Source organism: Cladophialophora yegresii, assembly GCF_000585515.1.
Source record: "Cladophialophora yegresii CBS 114405 chromosome Unknown aczIN-supercont1.6, whole genome shotgun sequence".
Lineage (NCBI taxonomy): Eukaryota > Fungi > Ascomycota > Eurotiomycetes > Chaetothyriales > Herpotrichiellaceae > Cladophialophora > Cladophialophora yegresii.
In genome coordinates, this window is record NW_006913050.1 from 800 (window position 1) to 16,890 (window position 16,091).

The following is a 16,091-nucleotide window of genomic DNA, read 5'->3' on the forward strand; positions in this document are numbered from 1 at the left end:
TCAGCGGGACCAAATCAAGCAACTTTACAAACGGTTGCTGGACGCCCGGCTCCAGGGGAATCACGCCGCATACGAAGCAGCAGACGCCGACGCCCGACGACAACTTTCGCCCGCTTTCCATACCAGAGTAGTCGACATGGCAAAGATTGCTCCGACTTCAAACTTTGACCTTTGGCTCTTGTGACGGGATACTTTCGAAGGATCAGACTCTCCAGCGGTGCAGATCCATGGTGGTGGCAGTGCATATTATTTACTTTCATTGATTCTTGTCTGCCACGGCTCCGGTTTTTTCTACGTTTGTTCTTTCAATACGGCTCCCGGAGTGTGGTGCCCAGTGATAAACGGCGTGGTGGAACCGAGCGAAACTATTCTTACTTTCTTACCACAAATCGATTCCAAGCACATATAGATACGGCGGGATCACTCTAGCAATACGAATCATTCTTTGCTTGGTTTGGTCATGAAGCACGTATCATTGTCAATCATATTTCGCACTTCAGACACTGATGCATCCAACTTGGAGCTTGTTACAGCCACATCATGTAAAGCAGGTACCATGAATGCCATTCGCCCGCCCTTCACTTTTCGACTTGCTCGACTTGAACGTCCTTTTCCAAACTTTCCCGTATTGGCTTCACCGAACCGAGTTGACCCCGTTCCAAAGCGACCTCGTCATGAGGCGCGACACCGAACAACGCATCCATTGACTCGAGTGACAGTCCCTTGGTCTGCGATGATCTGTTAGCATGGATTTGTCTCGAGCAAACGGATGCCTCTACCTCAGGGATGAAGAACCAGGTAAAGACAAACATGGTGAAAGCGAACGAGCAAAAGATGAGGTAAGTGCCGTAACCATTTGCACTAGAGTCGTCAGCAAGAAACCTTCTCAAGCAGATTGACGCTTACCCAACGGTGACCAGCATTACCGGTACCGAACGTGCGACAACAAAGTTGAAAAGCCATTGAGTCGCGGCGGCCAGAGCGACAGTCAAAGCTCGGAGTCGAGCAGTGGGAATCTCGGAGGCATAGATCCAGCTGCAAACAGTCAGCTAAGAATGCGCTTTCCGGACGTAAACGTACCAGACTGGTCCCCATCCGAACTGGAAAAACGCTGCAAACAAGAAGATGCAAACCAGGGCAACGTAACCCACGGCGGGAACGGGCTCGCCTTTGATGGGCGGAGAGATTCTGATATATAGCCCGATGAAGAGCATGCAACAGCCTTGACCAATGGCGGTCCAGAGGAGCGATTTGCGTCGTCCCAGGGTGTCTGCCAAGAATAGAAGGAAGATTGCACAACTGATGCACTTGACGATGCCGTAGATGCCCGTAGCGAACAGCCCGGTATTGTGGCCCTGGACGCCGATGTTCTGGAATATGAGCGGTGCGTAATTGTTGATGGCGTTCGTTCCAGTCATCTGTTGACAGATCATCAACACGACGACCAAGATGGCCCGTCGACGGTTTCCAGGTATCAACCACATCTCCCTCATGAGGTCTTTGAAGCCGGCCCCGCGCATCAGGGCGCGTTCGTTCTCAAGCTGAGTCACCATCTCGCCGAATTCGGCCTCGACGTAGTCGTGAGTAGCGGGCAGCATGCGGACTTTGGCCAGGATGGCCTTTGCTTCTTCCCATCGGTCCTGCTTCGCCAACCATCGGGGGGACTCGTTGCACAAGAACATACACACCAGCAGGAGAACAGCAGGAATACCCTGCACAGCCAGTGGTACGACCCAGGAGCTATCCCCAGGCAGATGCAAGCTTGAACCGTAATTGATCCAATACGCCAACATGCCCCCAAGGACGATGAAGAACTGATAGGTACCAGTGAGAAGACCGCGAATGGCTCTGGGGACGTTCTCGGAAGTGTATAATGGTGTAACAACAGAGCAGACTCCAACCCCGAGGCCTGCGATGAACCTGCCGACGTACAGCGCTGCCAAGTGTCCCCACGCATTGAACTGGAGGAGTACACCGACCAGAACAACGGTGCCTGCAACAAGTAATGATCTTCTGCGCCCGATCCGGTCGGCCATAAAACCGGCAATGATGGCGCCGGCGAAACAACCTGCTTGGAGCGTTGAGACAATGTTGGCTTGTAGGTTGGCGAGCGCGGCCTTGCTCCCAGCACCGTCTAAGCCGAAACGAGCGAGGAAGGCGGGTAAGACGACAACTCCAGAGATGATGGAGCTGTCCATCCCGAACAGCATAGCACCAAAGCCGGACTGCGACCCAGTTAGATCTTGCCAAAGTCAGGAAACAGCAGGTTGCCGTACACTCATTGCAAGGAAAAGTGCCCTCCAGCCATAGATCTCGGGGGGGTCCTGCGCCATGGCCTCATTGTGGACGATCCGCTTGAAGAAGCGATAGCCCGCGTCTCCTCTCGCCATGTTAGCGATAATAGATTGGTAGCAGGCAGTCTCTGGGCAGGAGCAACGCGACGGACAGAGGACAAGAGAGGTGCAACGTCCGTTATATGCCGGTTCCCCAGGTGTAATGTCACCTTGCTAGAGTTCAGGCTAAAGACGATAGCAAGGTCACTTGGAGTCAATCTCCCATTGGTGTGGAAGATATGTAGTAACTGGCTGCCAAACTACGGATTCCATGCGTGAGATCTGCGGGGAGCCATGTCGGGGCTTGGAGAGATTAGGTTCAACATCGATGCTTTGGTAGTTAGGTGAGGCTGTGAAGTCCGGTGAACCCAGCCAGGATGCGGTGCTGGGGTAGCATAACCCAGGGCCATGGAGAAGTAGGACAGGGTAATGTTGACTCCATCCACCGGGGTTCGTCTGGATATGGAGACTGATCAGATGGATGGGGACAGTGGTCTTGCAGGACGGCGACCCTGTCATGAAACTGCCAGATCCACCCTGGATCCCTGGACAAAGGCGGAAGGTGGCTCGGGAGACGGTCTCGGCGGAAGGCTTGGCTGCTTCATGCTTTGCCATCCCGCCCTTTTCTGCAGCACTCGGGTTGGACGCTGTCATCTTCAGTATTTGCCTGGTGTAAGCACTTACCTGCCGAATTTTCTTCACAGGGCCCCAAATCCCCCGCAAGAACGTGATCGCTTCCAGCTCAATACCAAGCCGGCTGAACTGAAGCCGCTCCCAGCCAGGACAAGCCTGCCAATGTTGCCAATACAGCCCATCCGCTCTTCCAGCCAATCAAAGGTTACAAGACGAACCCTCCCGCCTCGACAAGAATTGCCCCGACCGCTTTTCGTGGTTTAAATGGATGGAAACCCGGGGAACCAAGGAAAGCCAAGAAACGTACATCAGGCTTCTAGAACAGAAACCAGCCAACGATCGGGAGCTTGGTATACAGAAAAAGCTGGGCGTCTTTGGTGTGGAGCTGGCTGACTGTCCGCCTCGTAAAGGGAATATGCTTCCAAGATGAGGGGATTCCCACGTTCCATCGGATCGATAGAATGCATTCTGGTGGCTTGGCTGCGGTGAGATCTCCCGTGGGGTAACAATGCCTCTGTCCATACAGTCCGGGGCGGAGAGCAAGTTCTAGGGCGCATGTTGCGCCGGTTTCAAAGAGCCCTTGATCCTCCTCCGAAGAAACATGCCGAACAGCAAGAGAAAAAGGGAAAGGGTCGAGCCAACACCGCACACTGAGGCGCAGACGCAGGAACTTCCGCAGGTTGTGGACTATTCATCCCAATATGATTCGAGGCAGCTGCTCTCCCAGAAAGCGGCGCTACCCGATTAAATAAAACATTGAAGGAGCATGAGGCTGATTGTCTGAGAACTCCACGTGCCCATGTAGGGCGATTTGTATGAGTTCGTTTGGTAGGGCGTGACGGTCCAGCGCCCACTTTGTTGACGCGTGTAGGCGCAGCGCAAATACCGCGCAGAGCCCGGGTCCTGGTACTATTGACTGGCTCGAGGAAGCATGACGAGTGTAAGGAGAAGACCAACGCCAATTGCTTCAAAAGGCTGAAGAATATCAGTAAGCGGGCGAAAACGAAGTATGAAGCAGCCGTGAGCAATCCGACACAACATCTTTCAAGACTGGCACCCAAGACCTGGTCCCTCCAGAAGGGTTGGCGGGTGGAACAAGATATCCAGCGAACATGATCACAGACTGGTGTCCTCTTTACAACGGCCCCCTCGTTCTGGTATAGCCGCCACAAAATTGCTGCAACCGTGGTGGGTTAGGTGGTGTAGAAGAGGGACCACTGTCTAGAGTTGTTCCGAGGATATGATTTGTCGAACGGCAGATCGCTATAGGCGTGACAGCGGCTTACCGCTGGGACGGGAATGATACGATGATTTGGAACCCAGAGAGTGCTGAGTACAGGAGCAAAAGGACGCAGTTAGACGCATGGATAATCAAAGGCAGGCTTGGCAGGCGCCCTTGGAAAATTAGGGGTGTGACGCTCGTCCGTCTCCGGCATTGCCTGAGCGTTACTGACAGCGCAGGCAATTCATCGAAAACTGCGTGCTGCTGGGATGGTTTTGCTCTGAATGATCCAAGGCATCCTTCCGGAATTCGACACCCGCTCGAAGAACTCGTACCTCGTACGAGGCAAGCCGTAGGTGTCGAGCAAGGTCTCCTAAATGATGTCATCGGCGCCGGATCGCACCATGACTGCAGGGGCAGCGGCCGCTTACGCACTCAGCCCCAAGATACTTCCCAGTTGGACATGACCATAAGAGCCTTTTCCAAATCTTTAGTATTCCTACCAGTGTTGCCCGTGACGTGTCGCAAAGATGGGGTCATTGATATGGGAGCGATTGCGCCAAAGACTATGGAGAACAATCCAACCTCGCTCGACATGGGGGTACATTCTTTGTTGCGGAATCGCCACTTTCTTAGTCGTTCGTACTCTGTCTTCGTCGTCACCACTGCTTTCATCAAACCTGCCCGCATACACGGGTCCGTTTGGCGTTGGCACAATTGACGTGGAGGTCCCGGTCGAGACTCGGTCGATCAATAACGCCACGTTCAAGGATGGCGGGCATCCGGCTTTCCAGGTGAGTACGACGTGGCTGCAGGAGAATGTTCTGACGATCGTAGCTCGAGACTGTTCTATTCACTCTGTACTACCCTACGAGAAGAGGCACGGTCTCTTCGAAACCGCATCATCTGTGGGTGCCAAAGCCGCGTGCAATCGTTGGCGAAGGTTACGCTCGATTTGCTCACATTAGCAATTTTGTCACCAACTCGCTCATCACTTTCGGTTTATGGGGCTTGGTGGGCAGTACAAAAATTCCAGCACATGTCGACGTTCCGCTGCATGACTCTCCAGTCCTCTTGCAGTCGCCGGGGTTCGAGACCGAACCTTTGACGGTCGACGAGGGAATACCCGTCATGGTGTTCTCCCATGGCATGGCCAGCTCCCGGACTCAGTACACCCAGTACGTCGGAGAGCTCGCAAGTCGAGGCTTTGTTGTCGCGGCCATCGAACATCGAGATGGCAGCGGACCGGGCACGCAGATCATCAGACACGGCCAGCCGCCTCGGACACTGTTGCATTTTGATGTCCGACACTTGACGGTTGATTCCGGCCTCGATGGCGACACATTCAAGAAGGCTCAGCTTGATTTCCGACAAGCGGAAGTCGAAGAAACTGTGGGCGTGCTGGAGCGGATCAATCATGGCGCTGGTGGCGAGATTTTCAAATCAAATTCCCGACACGAAGGCCAGCATCTATATGAATGGGAAGGACGACTTGCCATCAAGAATGCCACGATTGGCGGCCACTCATTTGGAGCCACGCTAGCAGTATGTCTGTCTGCTCTGCCGCCTGATACCGCTAACGCTCCTTAGCTGCAAACTCTGAGGAATGGACCATCAGAGCTTCTCCCATTCCAGGGCGCGGTGGTGCTTGATCCGTAAGTCGGGAACTTGGTGAAGTCGAGACTGGAGCTGATTAGACTGCAGCGGCAAACAAAGTGGTCCTCTCAATCATGATGTCCGTGTCCCGACTTTGATTCTTCACTCGAATTCCTGGTCGAGTCGACGTTCGATCTTCTTCGGCCGAGCGCACTTTGACGTTGTCAAGGACGTCGTCCGAGGCGTGTTGAAACGAGGCAAAGACGCGTGGTTCATGACTTCCTGTATGTACTTGTTCCCAATCGTCCGCGGATGAATTACTGATCACCTGCAGTGGGCACCTCCCACCCATCCGTCACCGACGCGCCGCTGATCGAGCCATGGCTGTTGAGCTTCACGACCGGCGCCACGATCGACGTCCACGAAGGTGTTAATCAATATGTCAAGGTCACCCAGAGATTCCTGCAGTATCAAACCACCGGTGTAAAGGAAGGCATCCTGGCAGAATGCGTCACTCATCCTCAGTACTGGGTCGAGGATGAGAGCAGGCCAGACAGCGGTGATCTCCCAGAGACGTTCCAGAAGTACTGGCAGATCCATGTTGCGCCCTGTGGTCCAAAGGAGGGAGAGGCATGAGGTGAGAAGATGGGACTCGTTTGTACACGGAGCATTGGTAGTCGCGGTCGGGTAAACGAGTGGAACCATGGATTGAATGTACCACAGTACGGAGTACTCCGTATTTGTTCCCTGTTGAGAGTGGCGTGGTGCCTCAAATGCAGACACGGCGACCCATAGCTTGCAAATCGACAACCCGTGAAACTGCGGGTTGAACAGCCATCGTCAAGCCATTGCTGTGCCACCGGAGCGCGTTCGGCGGTCGGGGAGAGAAGCCGGAGCAGCCAACGGTGGGGAGTATTGGCACGCCTGATCCCCGCCAAGCAACCGCTCATCTCGTTCAATTGGCTCCATGTAGACCTGTCGATGGCCTGAAGCATAACGTCGCCCCTGTGTATGAAATTGCAACTCAGCCCCTGTTTTCCATGTTGTTGCTGGCCGAGTCTCATGGTACTGTACCACAGTGCGCGTGGCCCCCAACCCGTGGCACGATGCGCTCGTCTGCGAAAGTGGATGGTAGAGCGGACGAAGCGCGTGCTTCTGGGGGCCTGGATGCCCACTCGTCTCTTCCTTCTGTAGGTGAGGTTCTTCCTCTCCTTCTTCCTTTCATGCCCGGCCTGTTGGGGTTTTCGTACTGTCTCGGTCGCTGTTTTGTCGTGTTGCCGTGATGTTGACCTTGCTGCTCTTCTTTGTAACCTGGGTCTCGCGGTCGCACTGCCTCGAAGTGACGAACATATCCCTATGTGCGGACACGTGCAATGGCCCTTCGTTAACCTACAGCTCGGACCTGTCCTGCAGCGACGAGGAGTATTGGAACACGGCAAATGGCGTGCTATTTCGCAGCTGCCTTGAATGCGAGAGTAGGAGTTCTGCGGAAAATGGCGACACCAGTACGCCGCAGAACAATGACATCTACTGGTTTCTATGTGAGGAAGGCGCTCCCAACTGGCGATCGGCAAGAGCTGATCAACAGTCAACATGAAATATACCCTGCAATACTGCATGTTCCAGGGCAACGGAAGCACGCCAAATCTCCCGCAATGCGAAGCCGACTGTGCTGGATTGTATCCAGTCCTTCAAACATCGTGGTTCTCACCCGAACCTGCAAAACAGTATGCATATTGCTCGATCAACGACACTGCGTTCCCAACATATGCGAGTACCTGCGCTTCGTGTCTGCAGTCAGATGAGGGATCGGTTGTGCTTGGGAATTGTAAGGACGACCCACCATGTAGGAATTGGAGCTGACAGGACAGTCCTCAACACAATGCTATCTGCATGCGACCACCAACCTGACGCGAGCTTGGCAGAAACAATACCCCTGCAACGAGAACTATTCGATACCGCCACAGTCGGCACTGCGACGATTACCTCGGTGACGGCCTCGGGCACAATCTCTGCGACGACGTCAAGCACAAGCTCTGGCAGCGCAACGACCGGCTCTGTATCGACTGCGTCCGGCTCGTCCACAACCACGCCACCTGCAGCGACGTCCGATCCCGTCAGCACCGGTCCTACTGCGCAAGAAATCTCACAAAGCAGCTCTCCCGGCTTGGCGCCCGGGGCAGCAGCAGGTATTGGAGTCGGGTGTGGACTCGGCGCCATCGCACTGGGTGCTGGGCTGGGCTGGTTCGTTCTGCGTCGGAGGCGGCGGACCCAACGCGTACCGTCTCATGCCGACACGTTCCAATACCAGGAATCAAAGTCAGCGAGTGTCAGTGTTTCGCCTTATCAGCCTGCCCCACCTTACGCGCAACAACTGGCAAGTCGAGAACTGCATGAAATGGACGGTGGACAGAGCAAAAACTGGACGAGTGAGCTGGATGGACGACCTGTACATTGATCTCTCACAATTTGACACTTTTGACCACATTTGTCTTGATGCCCGTCGCTTCGCCACCGTACCCTCCTCTGCCCTCGCCGCCCTTGTAGACAGGCCTCATCGAGCTCAATTTCTTCATCTTCTCGTCAAACTTCTTCCTCTTCTTGACTCGAGGATTGCGGACGTCCTTCTTCCTCTTCGGTTGCAGGCCTTTGTTCTTCTCGATCACGTAACTGATCTTTCTCTTGCCGTCCGGTCCGACTTGTTCTTGTTCATAGACCTGCGCGCCATGTCTAGTGGCCGCGGCGTATGCTTCTGCTCTGGCTTGCCTGCCAGCTTTCTTTTGCTTCGAATTCGACACCAGCATATCATAGTACTCGTTATCCTCATCTTTGATTTCCTGGCCACGGTCCGAGCCTTCATCGTCAGTGCCAAGAGCCTCGTCTTTGTTTGCGCTGGATCGTGCTCTCTGCTCGGCTTCCCGCATCAACCGCTCCTGTTTGTCTCGTATGCGTTCTTTGTACGGCACATCGTCGTCACCGCCCGCCTGTCGCGATGCTTCCCCTCGCTTGTTTGCCTTCTGCACGATCTGAGATGTGTAGAATCGTAGACTCTTCTTCCGCCGAGCCTTCTCTTCAGCTTCTTCGAGGGTCAGAGGCGCTTCGTCGCCAAAATCTGATTCGGCCTCAGTTGGTTTCTTCAGTGACGCGGCGAGCAGTTGTTGGAGGTCGTTCTGTTTCGCTCTATTTTCTCTCTTCCGTTTGTTGCTTGCAGTTTGAGGTTCTGGTGATACAGGGTCCGGTCGGGGCGAACTCCGCTTCTTGCCCTCCTCCGCCTTCTTCTTCCTCTCGGGTGTTGGCGGTGTCTTCTCCATTGCTTCAGGTACCTCGTCCCTGATGTGGCTTTCCTGCGCCTGGTTGTCGATCTTGCGCAAGAACTTTACTTCCTGCCATAGCTGCCGACACCGGACGAGGTTCGCCATGACCGGATGCTGGCGTAGCTCTCCCGGAGGAAGTGCCAAGCCGTTCTTGGTAGACGTGAGCAGCGAAAGATACATCGCAACTGAACCGAGGTACGCAGACAAGGCTCTGAATTTGACAGTGGGACCATCCTCTGGCTGTTCCAATTCCGCCTGTTTCTTGTGTAACTGGTATGTAGATTGCAACTCCAGGAAGTCTTTCGCCAAAGGTTCGAACTCAGGGTATCTCGACTTGAGGATCTTCAACCGCTCATCGTCGGTCGCAGTGTCCGGTATTTGCAGTTCAGGTAAACGCTCGACGGTTGGCCTCTTCTCCGTCTGGCTGTCACCGGCCCAGACACTTTCGTCAAACCCGAAATCCGCTTCAGTCATGGCCTTGAGCTGTTTCTCCTGCAGCCTCCGCGCCTCTTGTTCCTCCTCAAGGGCATCCGCTTCAGTCTCGATGACATCGGCATTGTAATAGTCTGCCTTCGATGTTCCCCAGTAGGTGTCGTCTTCTTCCCCCTCTTCCGCGGCGTTGTGTGCTTCATCCTCATCCTCAGATTCCTCGGCGCGGTCGAGATATACTTCCTCGTCGGATGGCTGTAGATGTCGCTCTTGCTCTTCTAGTCTTCTCCTTCTCTTCGCGGCGGGCTCTTCGTCCAGCATGACTTTGTCTCGTCCCCGGAAGAAGTCATCCTCAGAATCGTCAAAAGTTTCTTCAGCATCGAATCGGTCAGTGTCCTGCGGTCGTGCAATCGCTGTTGTCGCACGTGGGGCTTTCCCTTTCTTCGCCATTTCAGGGTGCCCAGAATGTTACTTCCGGCGAAAACGGTGCAAGATCAGTGCGTCTTGATGCGGGCCGCAGACGGCAGTCGAAACTTTTTTTGGCCGGACTTGGCGTACGCAACGATGCCTCTCGTTAGCGGAGCGTTTTCCAGTTCGGTAAGAGCTCGCCCGGACGGTCACCCAACTGCCATCTCCATCAATTATTTTGTCTTCACCCCTGGCACGTCATGTTTAGGCCACCGAACACCTGCAGATGCGATTGGAGGACGAGATAGGGGAATACAATATCAACACCAAGCAGAGATCTGACAATTTATCTCGCGCTTCTGGACATGCCTTGGTCTTCAGAATACTTCCTCGCTGCCACAGTGCTTGTCATCTCCCTCCCAGTTGTCTACAACATGCTCTTCTCCTCGCGCAATAAGTTCCCCGTGGAAGGGCTCACCGCGGTCGTGACCGGAGGCTCACAAGGTCTCGGACTCGCACTCGCGCAAGAACTATCGTGCCGAGGTGCAAACGTGGTCATCGTCGCGCGGGACATACCGAAGCTGGAAAGTGCGATCAAGACACTTCAAGCGCGCGCAAAACACCCGCACCAGCGCTTTTCACATCTATCTTACGACCTCCGCCGTGCCGAGTCCGCCCCGGAGATTCTACAAGAGGTGAAAGCATGGAACAACAGAGAGGCGCCGGACCTGATATTCTGCTGCGCAGGACACTGTTACCCATCCTTCTTTGCGGATGCGCCGGTCGAGCAACTCAAGGATCAGATGGATACCGTCTACTGGAGCTGCGCATGGATGGCGCACGCGGCCATCAATATGTGGAAAACACCGTCAAGCCCTGAGCAGAAGACCTCTCGACCCAGAACGACGAGACATATCGTCTTCACTTGCTCCGTGCTCGCTTTTTTCCCCGTGGCCGGTTACTCGCCGTACTCGCCGTGCAAAGCCGCTATGCGAGCACTGGCAGACGCACTGAATCAAGAGGTCGAAGTCTACAACGGCTCACGACAGAATCCTTCATCTGGACCTGTCCCCGATGCCGATATGAAAGTGCACATCCTCTTTCCCGTGGGCATTATCTCGCCTGGCCTAGAAAACGAGAACAAAATCAAACCCTCGTTGACCCTCCAACTCGAGAAGGACGATAAACCGCAAGACCCCGAAGAGGTCGCCAAGATTGCCCTCCGCCGACTCAGTGCCGGCGATTTCATGATTAGCACCCTGTTCTTGGGCCATCTAATGCGAGGGACAGGCATGAGTGGAAGCGTGAGAATGAATTTTTCGGATATCTTCTGGAACTGGCTCGGATCAATCGTCATCCTGTTTGTCGCGCCAGATTTCGTTTCGAAGTGCAGAAATTGGGGCAAAGAAAAGGGGATGAAATCAACCTCCCATAGCAGCTGAGATCAATCCGACAAGTTGATCTCCGTAGCTGTCACGACCTCAAGCATGGCGTCCAACGTAGCCACCAACTCATCCTTGGTCCAGTCTCGATCAAAATCTTGGTCCACGAATATCTGAGCAGAGTTTTGCGCGTGCTCCAACTCCTCCTTCGCATCTTCTGTCAGGGCCGAACAGATTGCGACCAAATCCTCACCTTGCTGGGCCAATCGAGCCAATTCAACAGCTCGCTCCACGACTTCTACGGGGACGCCATTCATAGCCGCACATTGTATCCCGTAGGACAAGTTACTTCTGCCGGGACGAAGGTTGTACAAATATGTTATCTCGCTGTGGTGCTTTCCGGCAGTTTGTTCATGTTGCGGCTCGACTTGCACCTCCATATGCGCCAAGGACAGGTTCGTGGCGTTCTCGAAAACACCCAAGTCGAAAATCTCGTGGAAATGGGTGGCCACCAGTGTCTTTGGGGCATTGGTTCCCAACGATAGCAAATGTTGAAATACTCCTGTTGCAAGTCCGGCGCCGTCACATGTGTCAGTTCCCTTGCCAAACTCGTCAACCACCACCAGACTTCTTCTTGTGCACGAGTTCAAGGCCATGGCAATCTGCTGCATATCGATCATGAAAGCAGAGTGGACCTTCGACACAGTTTCCCGGGTTGTAATGCGAGTTAGGATTTTGTCGGTGATGCCGATGGTTGCGGCTTCGGCTGGCAGGAAAGATCCTATTTGAGCCATGTAGACTGCCAAAGCGACCTGCTTCTGGTAGACAGACTTGCCCGAGTAGTTGGGCCCAGTCAACAATAGCATGTTAGGTCCATCTGTGCCATCCGATCCATTGCCGCCGACAAGATAAGTGTCGTTGGCGACAAAGGAGGGTACCGCCATCTCTTGCAGCAAGTGTCTCCCTCCTTCGATGATGATCACATTCTCCTTTGTGATCTTTGGCCGAGTCAACTTGCAGTGGTACGCGACGTGAGAAAATGCCAATGAGCAGTCCAACTCACCGCACAAGTCAGACGCAGCGATGAGAAGATCTTCGTCTTGAAGAATACTCTGCGCCAGATCGTAGGCAATCTCCACCTCCATCTCACAAATCGCGGAGTACAAGTCTCCCAGCTCATTATCCAGGCCGTTCATTGTTTCGTCCTTGAAGTAGGCTTGAGATGAGGTGGTGAAAATCAGCTGCCACCCTAGATCTTGCCCGCTGAAGACGGCCTGACCAGTGGCGCTGTCTCTTGGAATCGTAATATGGAAGCCCATGTGCGGAATGTAGGTGACATTGATCTCCAAGCTCAGTTCGAGCGGAATTTGCATCTGGATTTCACGGGCCTTGTCAACCAATAAATCTTCCATGCTGTCGTACAACGCCTTGAGTTTATCGAGTTCTTGATTTATGCCTCGTTTGACCACGGTGCGGTGCTGGTCCATGGACGATTCACGATCCACTACATCGTCCACCGTCCGTCCGATCCTCTTCAAGCTGTTCCGATCGAGGACGTTAGCAGCGCTGACGCACAGTGGAAGGCGCTCCGCTCGGAGCGCCTCGCCTAGGGTTTCGGCAATGTCGATGGCATGATAGCAAAACCCTAGCAGTGATTCCTAGACACCACTTTTGAATGCACTTTGCTTTGCCTTGCCACTGTCGATGCCCTTGTGGAGGAGGGTGATTGTATTCCGCATGTTCTTGATCCGACCAAGGCTCTTGCTGAGCTTGTCTCGCACGGACTGATTTTCCGGGCGGACGAATACTGAGATGAAGTCGAGGCGAGAGTTGATATAGTCGACTTCCAGCGAGGGTCTCAAGAACGCCTTTCGCAACTGAGCTCTCCCTTGTGGGCTTTTCGCATGTTGAAGGAACAAGTCATAGATCGAATGAGATCCCTTTGCTCCCGAAGTACCTGGTCCTAGATTGAACCCGTTGGGCTGTGATTCTGGTTGGAAGACCTGCAGTGAGACCAGAGTATCTGTGTTGATAAGCATGGTTGCATTTAGACTGAACATCTCGAGCCTGGCAACACGAAATGACTGGTTGGCGTCACGACCGTTGGGCAGATAAACTGTGGCTTGTCTTCGTTGCAAGTGGGATATGATTGCACCGGCACAGCCGATGCTGATCTTGTTTTCCACGTCTAGCCATGCCGAAATTTGGATCAGCTTGCCTCTTCCCTTCGTCAGACCAAGCTCCTCAGGCTGCAAGTCCTCCTCGTATAGCATCGACTCGCCTGGAATGAGAAGCTCAGCGGTACTGTCCTCGGCGAACGCACGGAGGCCGGCCAATTTGGTGAGAGCAGCATCGTAGTGGAATTCGGGTGTAGGTCGCATCTCAATCTGGTAAGGCAGAGGAGGCTGGCCTTCATCTGTTTGTCATGAGTAAATGGAGATCCATAATGGAACCATATGCTCACCACCATCAACAAGCGACGTGTTGCGGCCAAGCCGATCATTGGCATTGTCGGCGGTAGCACCTGACCGAGGAGAAAGGATGACTGTGGTCGGCTGAAGATCAAGTTTCACTGGAGAAAGGTGAACAATGGTCCGACTGCGGTAAGATTGTGTACTCACGTCTCTCGACAATCTCACTTCCGCCACCAATGACTTCTTCCATACACAACAACCGCTCTTCTCCTGCAATGAAGCATGCACAGCCGACTTTTCCTCCCTCTTTTATATCGACAGCCATAACCACTTGCTCCAGGAAGTCGTCGTCTCGTGGTTGGAAGCCGCTCTGGTCGTCCTGCACGAAGCTGGTGGAAGGGGTGATTGTAGCATACCGCACAGAGCTGATATGAGGGGGTGTCACAGACGGCGTTCGCAAAGTGATTGAATGCTGATACGGCTGATTGCGTCCAAGACCATATTTTCGCCACCCACCACGGCACTTCGCTCCTCTGCCACGACCGCGCATGCCACGACATGACAGGGAGCTTGTTCGAGATGATGACATGTTGCGGAAAGTGAGCAAAGTGAGAAGGAATGAGCCGCAGATCAGAAATAAAAGCACAATCAAAGAGGGAGACGAGATTGCCGAATACTCGCTCAATCTTGACTCGAGTCTGTGACTTGGCAGTCACGAACTCGGCATCGCCACGCAATCAGTCGGCTCGCATTCAGTACAGCATTTTGTACAATTCTATTTTCATCAATGTGCATCTCTATCATCATGTCTTCGTGATCAACTTTGCACTTCATCTTCTAGCCACCCTCTCACAATCCTCCCGCCTTCGGCTCTTTTGACCCGACACCACATGCCAACTTCTTTGTCCGTAATGAAATGCCACAGCACCAAAGGCCAGCTTTGGTGACATGGCAGCGGCTCGTAGAACTCGCGTGCGATCTCAAAGACCTGGGGCAGGCGAGTCCACGGGATCGCTGGGAAATCGTGATGCTCGTTGTGATATCCCACGTTGTAGGTAAGGACATTCAATGGGCCATAGTATGAAAATGTCTCCGGTACGGGCACATCCTTCAGCATCTTTCCTGTCTCGAGGGTCGACTTTGCCAGAACATAATGCTCTGAGATGAAATGAGCGGCACATGGATGAAGCGATCCGGCCAGTAAAGAGCTGAGCAGAAGATAGGTCAAAGCTTTCCAGCCGAGCCACCGGAGAACGACAAGGTCAAAGATGATCTGAGCGGCAATGTTTGAATAGTGGATCGGTCCAAATGGTATCTTGTAAACCATCATCGGTCGGATCGCGTAGAATATGAGTTGAAATGTGCAGAAGAATGCCTTTCCTGCGACCGAGTCGAGGAGGATCGCTTCCAATGCCGTAGGAAGATCTGTATCGACACCATCCACACCTAGAGACTTGTGATGAGTCAAGTGATACTGTCGGAAGCCTGCTGAGTATGGGATCCCAATGGGGAGATTTGCAAATATGGCGAAGAGCCGGTTGTAGATGCCTGTCCGAAATGCTAGGTTGTGGCTGATCTCATGAATTGCAAGGAAGAGGTTCTGGTTTGCTGTCGCCCCGATCACATATGCTGTAAGGAAAAACGGCCATGAGAAGAACGGAGTACTTCTGAGGAGATATGCACACGTAATCTGTAGCGAGACGACGAACGCCACTACGTACTTTGTGAGCGGTTCGGGGCCACATAGCTGGAGCACCTCCTTGTGCGCCTTGATGATGGCTTGTCGGCGTGTTCGATGAGGCTCCTCCGTGTATGTCCAGAAGAACTTGTCTTGCAGGCTTTGCTCCCGCTCTTTGCTTGTACCATTGCCCTCTTTGCCGGCCGTTACGGCCTTTTGTGTCCGTTGTGTCCTACGAGCGGATTGCGTCTCAATGACGGTGGACATGCTGAATCGATGTATCGCGAGTGCTGGCAGGTCAAGGGAGAGCGAGAGGGGGTGAAGCGGCCATGACTGTCGAACGTGTACAGATGAGATCGTTCAGAATTTTTGGCGGCGAGTCAAGGAGTGGTTTCGGAGAACTGTTATTGCTTCGGTTAGACCAAAAACGGTTAGTCGTTAGGCAGATCGACCGCGGCTTTCACCTGGCAAACATTCGTTCTAGTTGGCTGCAAAGGGCGTTTCCAAGCTAGCTTCATGCCTAGGTATATCGAGCCAGCTCGTACCGTAATGACTTTGTCTCCACCCATAAAATGCTACCTGATGCTGCCGGCTCTATTGGTGAAGGGTCTTTCGAGAGAAACGCTGTTGAGATATCTGCATGTCATGCTCAGGAACATAGACTTTGAAGGTACAGTAGCTC

General features: G+C 53.5%; 6 protein-coding genes across 6 annotated transcripts; 2 read left to right on the top strand and 4 right to left on the bottom strand.

Moving 5' to 3' along the window:
- Positions 1 to 578: 578 nt before the first annotated feature.
- On the bottom strand, positions 579 to 2,390 carry A1O7_07998 (uncharacterized protein; the record flags this gene model as incomplete). The annotated part of the gene is made up of 5 exons (XM_007761993.1): positions 579 to 728; positions 780 to 861; positions 907 to 1,035; positions 1,081 to 2,225; positions 2,277 to 2,390. 5 exons carry the CDS (start codon positions 2,388 to 2,390, stop codon positions 579 to 581), a joined length of 1,620 nt encoding a protein of 539 aa, XP_007760183.1.
- Positions 2,391 to 4,718: 2,328 nt separating this feature from the next.
- A1O7_07999 (uncharacterized protein) lies at positions 4,719 to 6,420 on the top strand (the record flags this gene model as incomplete). Its single annotated transcript, XM_007761994.1, has 5 exons — positions 4,719 to 4,982; positions 5,026 to 5,733; positions 5,779 to 5,843; positions 5,893 to 6,068; positions 6,119 to 6,420. The coding sequence occupies 5 exons, from the start codon at positions 4,719 to 4,721 to the stop codon at positions 6,418 to 6,420; spliced, it is 1,515 nt and encodes a 504-aa protein (XP_007760184.1).
- A 1,826-nt stretch (positions 6,421 to 8,246) lies between these two features.
- On the bottom strand, positions 8,247 to 9,977 carry A1O7_08000 (uncharacterized protein; the record flags this gene model as incomplete). Its single annotated transcript, XM_007761995.1, has 1 exon — positions 8,247 to 9,977. The coding sequence occupies one exon, from the start codon at positions 9,975 to 9,977 to the stop codon at positions 8,247 to 8,249; it is 1,731 nt and encodes a 576-aa protein (XP_007760185.1).
- A 323-nt stretch (positions 9,978 to 10,300) lies between these two features.
- On the top strand, positions 10,301 to 11,377 carry A1O7_08001 (uncharacterized protein; the record flags this gene model as incomplete). Its single annotated transcript, XM_007761996.1, has 1 exon — positions 10,301 to 11,377. The coding sequence occupies one exon, from the start codon at positions 10,301 to 10,303 to the stop codon at positions 11,375 to 11,377; it is 1,077 nt and encodes a 358-aa protein (XP_007760186.1).
- A 2-nt stretch (positions 11,378 to 11,379) lies between these two features.
- A1O7_08002 (uncharacterized protein) lies at positions 11,380 to 14,320 on the bottom strand (the record flags this gene model as incomplete). Its single annotated transcript, XM_007761997.1, has 4 exons — positions 11,380 to 12,962; positions 12,999 to 13,733; positions 13,782 to 13,889; positions 13,939 to 14,320. 4 exons carry the CDS (start codon positions 14,318 to 14,320, stop codon positions 11,380 to 11,382), a joined length of 2,808 nt encoding a protein of 935 aa, XP_007760187.1.
- Positions 14,321 to 14,548: 228 nt separating this feature from the next.
- On the bottom strand, positions 14,549 to 15,676 carry A1O7_08003 (sphingolipid delta-4 desaturase; the record flags this gene model as incomplete). Its single annotated transcript, XM_007761998.1, has 1 exon — positions 14,549 to 15,676. The coding sequence occupies one exon, from the start codon at positions 15,674 to 15,676 to the stop codon at positions 14,549 to 14,551; it is 1,128 nt and encodes a 375-aa protein (XP_007760188.1).
- Positions 15,677 to 16,091: the final 415 nt, after the last annotated feature.